The sequence below is a fragment of the Notolepis coatsorum genome (assembly GCF_963971535.1).
Source record: "Notolepis coatsorum genome assembly, chromosome: 2".
NCBI lineage: Eukaryota > Metazoa > Chordata > Actinopteri > Aulopiformes > Paralepididae > Notolepis > Notolepis coatsorum.
Window position 1 is genome coordinate 65785849 of NC_140166.1, and position 9875 is coordinate 65795723.

A 9875-nucleotide genomic window follows, 5' to 3' on the forward strand; every position below is an offset into this window, starting at 1 on the left:
GTGTAAGTGTTTGTCTTTGTGTGTGTGTGTGTGTGTGTGTGTGAGTGTTTGTCTGTGTGTGTGTGTGTGTGTATCTGTGTGTCTCTGTGTGTGTGTGTGTGTATTTGTGTGTGTGTGTGTGTGTGTAAGTGTTTGTCTTTGTGTGTGTGTCTGTGTGTGTGGGTGTGTGTGAGTGTTTTTCTTTGTGTGTGTGTGTGTGTATGTGTGTGTGTGTGTGTGTGTGTGTGTGTGTGTGTGTGTGTGTGTGTGTGTGTGTGTGTGTGTGTGTGTGTGTGTGTGTGTGTGTGTGTGTGTGTGTGTGTGTGTGTGTGTGTGTGTGTGTGTGTGTGTGTGTGTGTGTGTGTGTGTGTGTGTGTGTGTGTGTGTGTGTGTGTGTGTGTGTGTAGATGGACGGTGGTGCTCTTGCAGTATTTCAGGGGAGCTGCTGTGCAGATGACTGGTAGACAGATGCTGTGTCTGAGAACAGTTCACTACAAAACACCATGGAAAGTGAATATAATATTTACAATATTATTTATAATATAGTTGTGTAGCTTGCCTGGGGCCCCAAATGTGCTAGGTCCGGCCCTGATGGGAGTCAATACTAGGAGTGATTCAGATGTAGATGTATACTATTCACTCAATGTAATAGCCTGACTAACATACAATCATCATAAATGGTTGTTATGCCAAGGCCATGATTGTAATCATGAATACCATGCTGTCAAGTTGTCATGTCTGAGAAAGAGGTACATCTGTGGAGTAGAGATTCTCTCCCGCTGCTGAGGAGATAATGTTGTTGTTGTTGTTGTTGTTGTTGTTGTTGTTGTTGTTGTTGTTGTTGTTGTTGTTGTTGTTGTTGTTGTTGTTGTTGTTGTTGTTGCACAAATACTGGTACTATTCTCTATTAACACATTCAGGGCCATTGGGATGCGTCTAATAAATCTCTAGAGGACCGGCAAATGTAAACAGACGTGGGGCTGTTTGTAGAGCTAAATCTATACTTTATATTATTGCTATCTGTCCATTCTCATTGTCAATTGGGACCATAAACCGTCCCTTCAAAATGGATTAAAGAAATAATTTTTTCGTCAATACGTTCTCATTTTATAGCGCTGTGAATATAAGCGTTATACGGCATTTGGTCTAGTATATTTCCTGGAAGGTGAGATAAAGGGCTAATAGATACTAACGTTATATCCAATGGCATGCTACAGTTAAAACTCAAACTGCATATGATCGGCACGATCCTCAAGCATGTATGCATGAAAGGGGGGGGGGGGGGGGGGGGGCAGGGGACGTTGTTTCTTCTTATTGATTACCAATAACCGTGTTCGTCTAAGTAGCCACATAGGCCGATCGTATCGTATCGTATCATAACAAGGCTCGATCGGGCTGTAACTTACGTGGAAAAAAAAAATTTGCCGGTTGGATCCCCCTGAGTATTTCCCCGTTATCGATCGCCATCTGGTAGATCGATATGTCCATTGGCTGATGATAAATCCTCTTATTGCATAGTGAAATCCGCAATCCAAAACGTAATCCAAGCTACATGCTGCACATCCAGAATCCAGCTAACTGAACACTCCATTGAAAGTAAAAAAAAATAATGCTCCGTTCAGCCACAGGGCACACTGCATTATCGCGATAGCGCCCCTAAGAGGATCTGGCCGGTATTGCACTTTCTCGAATTCAAAGAGTAGGGTACATCTGCAGTGCAGCCCGGCGACCTTGAATACCGGTAGGTTATTAAAATGGAATAAAAGCCAAAACAACTTGCCACGGATATATCCGTGCTTCTGTCAACAACGGGTGGAATCGAAACACGTATATATCCGTTGTTCGTCCCCATTGTGTTAACATATATATATATATTTGTTTACATGGATATTTGTATTATAAGTGATAATTGTTTGGATTGAGGATCATTTTGAATACCTTTATTTTGGCTATTTAAACAGTTTACTGACAAGGGTCAGAAGGAGGCACGCATACAAATGCTGTTTAACCCTTTCACTACCATGCTACAGACAGTTAACCCTTTCACTACCATAGTACAGAAGGTTAACCCTTTCAATATCACACTATAGAAGGTTAACCCTTTCACTACCATGCTACAGACGGTTAACCCGTTCACTACCACACTACATACAGTTAACAATTTCACTACCATAGTACATAAGGTTAACCCTTTCACTACCACACTACAGAAGGTTAATCTTTCACTACCACACTACATACAGTTAACCCTTTCACTACCACACTACCGACGGTTAACCCTTCCACTACCACACCACAGACGGTTAACCCGTTCAGTACCACGCTACTGAAGGTTAACCTTTCACTACCACACTATAGACAGTTAACCCTTTCACTACCACACTACATAATGATTAACCCTTTCACTACCACACTACATACGGATAACCCTTCCACTACCATGATACAGATGGTTAACCCTTTCACTACCACACTACCGACGGTTAACCCTTTCACTACCACACTACCGACGGTTAACCCTTTCACTGCGAAACTACAGAAGGTTAGCCCTTTCACTACCACACTACAGACGGTTAACCGTATGTGGTGTGGTAGTGAAAGGGTTAACGTTCTGTAGTGTGGTAGTGAAAGAGTTAATTTCCTGAAGAGACTCCTGTTGAGGAAATGTTGAGTTTTAATCAGACAGAAGTGATGTATTTCCATAGTAACCTCACATCCATCACTCTACTGTGCGTCTGCCTAATTAATCAGCTAATCCATCCCCAACACTTTAATTTACTACCGTCAATATAGATGGCTAGGTTTCACCCTCAAGTGTGTGTGTGTGTGTGTGTGTGTGTGTGTAGTGTGTGCGTGTGTGTGTGCATGTGTGTGTGTGCGCTTGCGCGAGCGTGCCTATCAATATCTAGCCTATCAATATTTTGCTGCTTTCACACAGAAGTGAGAATGTGTGTGTGTCTGTGCGCTCAAGCGTGCCTATCAATAGCTAGCTGCTTTCACACAGAAGTGAGAATGTGTGTGTGTGCGTGCACCTGTGTCTGTGATATATGTCTCCATGTGCATGTGTCTTGTGTGTGTGTGTGTGTGTGTGTGTGTGTGTGTGTGTGTGTGTGTGTATTGGTTCTCATTACGCTAATTGTGTTTTAAAGCTGATACAGAGAAATAAAACATCCATCTCTGACACATACGCGAACACAAGCATGCGTGCGCACACACACCACGCACGCACACACACACACACACACACACACACACAAACACACGCACACGCACACACGCGTACACACACACACACAGGCAGTGGCATATCATAATAATTCACCCTCTTTGTCTCTTTTGCTCTCTCTCACACACAAACACACACACAGACACAAGCACGGCCCTGTGTGTGTGTTCTAAAAGGTTTTAACTAATGAAGCCCATCAATAGGTGTTTGATTGTTAATGCCTGTCATCTGCTGTCACGGCCCTATTAGCGAGATGTGCTGAAGGCCTGTCAGGCCCAATAAGTCGGTGTGCTGTGTCAGCCTCCCAAGACGGATGGGTCAGCCAGGCCAAAGAGAACACTGCCTCCATAGATAATGATCTATCTCTGAACACTACCTCCATAGATACTGGTCTCTCTCTGAACACTACCTCCATAGATACTGGTATCTCTCTCTGAACACTACCTCCATAGATACTGGTCTCTCTCTGAACACTACCTCCATAGATACTGGTATCTCTCTCTGAACACTACCTCCATAGATACTGGTCTCTCTCTCTGAACACTCTTTGAACTGCTGCGGTCCGGCAAGCGATACCGGAGTCTTAAGGCGAGCACAGAAAGACTCAGAAGGAGCTTCTATCCCCAGGCCATCAGGCTGCTCAACGAACAATAAACACTATGCAGCAACCATCAAATGCACACAGCACACACATCCACACGCACACACTCACTTTAAACGGGCAACTCACTGCAGCACCCACTTTACACACTTTAGAACACCTAAACACACTTTACACTTTATATTTATTGGTAAAGGATTTGCACTACAACTCGCACACCTTACTGTAAATTGTACCTAAATTGTACCTCATCCCATTTCTGCTCTGCACTATATAGTATTGTATATTAGTACATTGCATAGTATATTGTATATTGTATGGTAACTCAGTTACTTCTATTCTGCATCGAACATTGTACCTCTATTTTCACTTCTATTTTACATGCTATACTATTTTTATTTTTATTTCATACTATCTTGTCTAGCACAGTCTCTGGAGCGAAACAGTAAGAAGCATTTTGTATAAAAGTATTCTGTACTTCTGTATGACAACTATTAAAGAAACTTGAAACTTGAACTACCTCCATAGATACAGATCTCTCTCTCTGAACACTACCTCCATAGATACTGGTATCTCTCTCTCTGAACACTACCTCCATAGATACTGGTCTCTCTCTGAACACTACATCCATAGATACTGGTATCTCTCTCTCTGAACACTACCTCCATAGATACTGGTCTCTCTCTGAACACTACCTCCATAGATACTGGTCTCTCTCTCTGAACACTACCTCCATAGATACTGGTATATCTCTCTCTGAACACTACCTCCATAGATACTGGTCTCTCTCTCTGAACACTATCTCCATAGATACTGGTCTCTCTCTCTCTGAACACTACCTCCATAGATACTGGTCTCTCTCTCTCTGAACACTACCTCCATAGATACTGATCTCTCTCTCTGAACACTACCTCCATAGATACTGGTCTCTCTCTCTCTGAACACTACCTCCATAGATACTGATCTCACTCTGAACACTACCTCCATAGATACTGGTCTCTCTCTATCTGAACACTACCTCCATAGATACTGGTCTCTCTCTGAACACTACCTCCATAGATACTGGTCTCTCTCTGAACACTACCTCCATATATACTGGTCTCTCTCTCTCTGAACACTACCTCCATAGATACTGATCTCACTCTGAACACTACCTCCATAGATACTGGTCTCTCTCTATCTGAACAATACCTCCATAGATACTGGTCTCTCTCTGAACACTACCTCCATAGATACTGGTCTCTTTCTGAACACTACCTCCATAGATACTGGTCTCTCTCTCTGAACACTACCTCCATAGATACTAGTCTCTCTCTCTGAATACTACCTCCATAGATACTGGTCTCTCTCTGAACACTACCTCCATAGATACTGGTCTCTCTCTGAACACTACCTCCATAGATACTGGTCTCTCTCTCTGAACACTACCTCCATAGATACTGGTCTCTCTCTCTGAACACTACCTCCATAGATACTGATCCCTCTCTCTGAACACTACCTCCATAGATACTGATCTCACTCTGAACACTACCTCCATAGATACTGGTCTCTCTCTGAACACTACCTCCATAGATACTGGTCTCTCTCTCTCTGAACACTACCTCCATAGATACTGGTCTCTCTCTGAACACTACCTCCATAGATACTGGTCTCTCTCTGAACACTACCTCCATAGATACTGGTCTCTCTCTCTCTGAACACTACCTCCATAGATACTGGTCTCTCTCTGAACACTACCTCCATAGATACTGGTCTCTCTCTGAACACTACCTCCATAGATACTGGTATCTCTCTCTGAACACTACCTCCATAGATACTGGTCTCTCTCTGAACACTACCTCCATAGATACTGGTCTCTCTCTGATAAGATAAGATATTCCTTTTATCGATCCCCGACATACTGTAGCAGCACGGGGGAGGGGGATGGGAGGTACAGGTATGGGCAGGGTAATAAATATAAATACAGGTAATACATTTTTTTTTATATGAATATAAAATGTGAACACAACCTTTTATAGGGTCTGTGTACCCTATCGGTCATAATGCACATTGCACTCGAGTCTGTTCCGGGTTTAGTGGTTAACCCTTTCACTGCCACACGACAGCCGGTTAACCCTTTCACTGTGACAATACAGAAGGTTAACCCTTTACTATCACACAACCGACGGCGATGCTCCATCATTAGCATCATTAGCTCTGCGGATGCGGAGCTAATGATGCTAAAATGATGGAGCATTGCCGTCGGTTGTGTGATAGTAAAGGGTTAACCTTCTGTCGTGTGGCAGTGAAAGGGTTAAGAGTCAGACATTTCTAACAGTGATAGAATCTCCATAGATACTGGTCTCACTCTGATAGAACTCTACCGCCATAGCTGGAAAGCCATTACATGTGTTAGGATTCATATTCATATTTTCTCCACTCTATTCACACAGGACTAGTATTACGTGGGGATCTATGGTATAATAGAAAACGACCCCCCCCCCCCCCGACCTCTGTGATTTCCCGATGTGCGTTTTTTTTTTGGTTTAATTATTGTTTCAAATGGCACCTCAAGCTAATTTATAACAAGGCCAAATACACTGCCTGATGCAAAAATTAAATCATGCAGAGTACTGTACTTACAGTAAATATTTTTTCAACGATAAATCAAATCTAGGACAATCCAGCAGGGGAAAATAATGAACTTGATAACAGTTAGGCTACAGTACCCTCTGTACACCTATGCAGTACATAACACACATAGATCTTCCAAGAAGCAACTGTAGGCGTATCGATCGCCATGCTACGGTGGCGCAGTTTGATTTGAGGGTTGCACTGAAAATGCTTTTAAAATCTCCCTGTATTGATTTTACTACTACCAAGAACAAATTACAACCTCAAATTACTGAGATGCCGATTCACACACAGGACTAATATTCAGGTGACCATGTTTGCCGAAATATGGTAGGTATTTTGCAGTGTAATTTTTCACTTTACAAATTACAGACATGGCAGATTTGCACAGAATACGACAGTGGCTCGGGAGGTAGAGCAGTCGTCTGGTAATCCGGAGGTTTCCGGTTTGATTCCCGCTTCTCCCGGGCAACGTGTCGATGTGTCCTTGAGCGAGACACTTAACCCTTAACTGCTCCCGATGAGCAGGTTGGCACTAGGGATGTCCGATATTATCAAAATGTGATATCGGAAAATATCTGTATCGTTTTTCAATTTTTATTTTTTTTTATTTATTTTTTTTACATTTCTACAACCTTTATTTACCCAGGCAAGCAAGTAAGAACAAATTCAGATTTTATTTATTGTCAAAAGTATGCATAATGTTGTGTTAATTCCACAACAAGAGATATGTAATGTTAATTACCTGAAATTATTCAGTTTTTTGGGGGGGGAAACCCTGCATATATCGGTATCGGTTGATATCAGTTGATATCGGTATCGGAAATTAAGAGTTGGACAATATCGGTATATCGGTATCGGTAAAAAAGCCAATATCGAGCATCCCTAGTTGGCACCTCGCACGGTTGCCTCCGCCGTCGGCGTGTGAATGTGTGAGTGAACGGGTAAAAATTGTGAGGAACAAATTGTAAAGCGCTTTGGATAACAGCTGTTATATAAATGCACCATTTACAATACAGATCACAGACGACCTCTGCAATTATTACAAATGACTAGAGGTCCCCAGGTAATACTAGTCCAGTGCCAATAGAGCCTAAGGCCCACTACCCATAAGTCCAAGACCTAGACCAACCAAATTCCTACGGTAATCATCTATGTCGGCCAGATGGTGGTATCTCCCACTCCATAAGTCATTGACATTAAACTTAATACACTTATGCAGCTGATATTATTTAAATACTTTTACATTTTGCCTAAATACTTTTACATTTTGTAAATGTCCGGCCTCCACCAGACCTAGGTGTTCAGCAGTCTGATGGAGGTTGGCACGAAGCTACCTAAGCCCCTTTTGTTCAGTGATGAAGCTCTGTATCGACAGCCTGAGGGCATTAGTTTGTAATGGGTGTGAAGGGTGTGTGTGTTATCTACAACTATTTGGGAGGCCTTTTTAACTGTCCGTTTCTTGTGGATGCAGCTTTCTTGTGGATGATTCCTTTAAAAAAGAATCAGAATCACTTTACTGATTACTTTGTATCAAAGTAATTAGTCACGTTACTTATTACGTTACTCATTACTTTCGATTACACCCCCCTCCTCCGACTTCTGTTGTTAGTTATCCAGGTGTCAGCTGTGGTGGAAACAAAGTCTACCTCTCTTGAGTGTGGCCTTCAAATTAGCTTCCATCACCACATTATTCTCTCTGGAGGAGCCAGCAAACGTCTTTCTCTGTTGGCAGATTGACATTGTTCTGTGTGAACAGGTAACACCTCCTCGACGATATACCCCAGTAATGCCATAACGCTCAATGCCAAAACACCATAATGCTTAATGGCATAATGATTAAAGATGCAAGCCATTTTCTGAAGAAGGTGTGTGTTATGTAGTACGTACGTAGTATTTTGTATGTAGGTAGAGGTGTAGTAATAAGACTCAGGAAGCAGGTTACTCTTTTAGCCTTTTAGTCAAGCAGGTTAGCATGGTAGGTTACAGCAGGGTACATTCTGTCCTAGCAAGGAAGGACTCTTCTTCTTACAAAAAATCATCAAGCAACGTGTACTCTTCTTCTCACTTCCTGTAGGCATAACATGGCATTGTATCAACTACGCCCCATAGTGGAGACTCTTGGGAAGTACAGCTTTCACATGCATTACAGAACACAACAGTGTGTTCACACCGAAATGTCATGATTTCAGGCTGCCCAATGCATTTGACAAAAGCCTGGACTTGTTTCCCTATTTTTTTTATATATAGTATCAGAGGTTACAGCACCCAGTGTCAAGTCAAGTGAGGTGAGCGCGTTCCACTACTTTCTTCACTTATAATGATTAATGCCACAATTCTGTAACGCTTAACCTCTTAACAGGTGCTCCCAAAAGTGGCAATTTTTAGTTTTACTTGAACTTGAGGACTGCATACTTCTTTTTCAAACCAAAATACTATACTTTATACGTATAGCACATGCATGAGCCTGGTCTCTTTTGAAAGATGACATCCGGAAGTTTCTGATACAATAAAGAGAATTCACTTTTAGTGCTAATGAAATAGAGTAACATAGGTCTGAACTTGAGTTGTAGAAAAACGTGTTACTCACGTTTTTCTGTAGTAGTTAGTAGTCCATAGGTAGTATTTCCAAAAGAAAATTGGTATGGCTGAAAAAACACCCTGGGTCCATTATGCCTGACGTCTTGTGTAGTACATGTCCACTTATTTTCCACTACATATCCCATTAATAAGACACACTGAGCTTCAAATGGAGCAAACTCATATAAACCCTACTAAAAATGTCGATCCAGTTGAGAAATCGGGGGTTACGTCTTTGGAAACCTGTTCAACAGGAGAGTTTTAGAGCATCGTGAGGCCGTATGTAAATTGCTGACCCCACCAGACAGGTCTGACGCATGAGTTTTATCCACACACCAGGTGGCAATTTGCCAATTAAGTTAATGCACACTGCGCCAAGACCAATCACTCTCAAATGCACAGGTGGCGGTGCCGTGCCGGCCACACATTCATTCTGCGCTTCAGCCTACAGTCATTGGTTCAAAAGGATATTACAGCATATAAGAAACAGCTGTTTCTGTTTGTTTATTAAAGCCGGTTGATAGGCCAATGCAATGCTGTTATTATAGGCTACGATGGTGAATGGTGTCATTTTGATTTATTGTCGGTCAGCAATATTTTTTTTTTATTTAATATATGTAATACTTTTTTATATACAATTTTTTGGAAACACGCATTTTCAAATAGCACTTTCGAAAAGTCCCATCCCTAATAAATATTATGATATATAAACATGACGTTTTCCGGTGATGTCTTCCAGCGGTGTCCTGTGGTAACCCGGGCACCCCGGCGTTCGGTCGAATAGTCTTCAGCGACGGCATCACCTTTGGCAGCTCAGTGGCCTACGCGTGCTGGGAAGGCTTCAAGACGTCCGGCCTGACCACCAGACACTGTACC

The 9875-nt window shown here is 42.2% G+C and overlaps 1 protein-coding gene across 1 annotated transcript in view; it reads left to right on the forward strand.

Annotated features, from left to right (window-relative positions):
* The window catches only part of LOC311223412 (CUB and sushi domain-containing protein 1), a gene marked incomplete at both ends in the record, with an annotated part of 179579 nt that overhangs the window by 105248 nt on the left and 64456 nt on the right, over window positions 1–9875 (forward strand). Inside the window, one exon of the mRNA XM_084308200.1 lies at window positions 9739–9875. This exon is cut by the window's right edge and continues 40 nt beyond it. Coding sequence (XP_084164326.1) covers window positions 9739–9875 — 137 coding nt within the window. The remainder of the gene's footprint in view (window positions 1–9738) is intronic.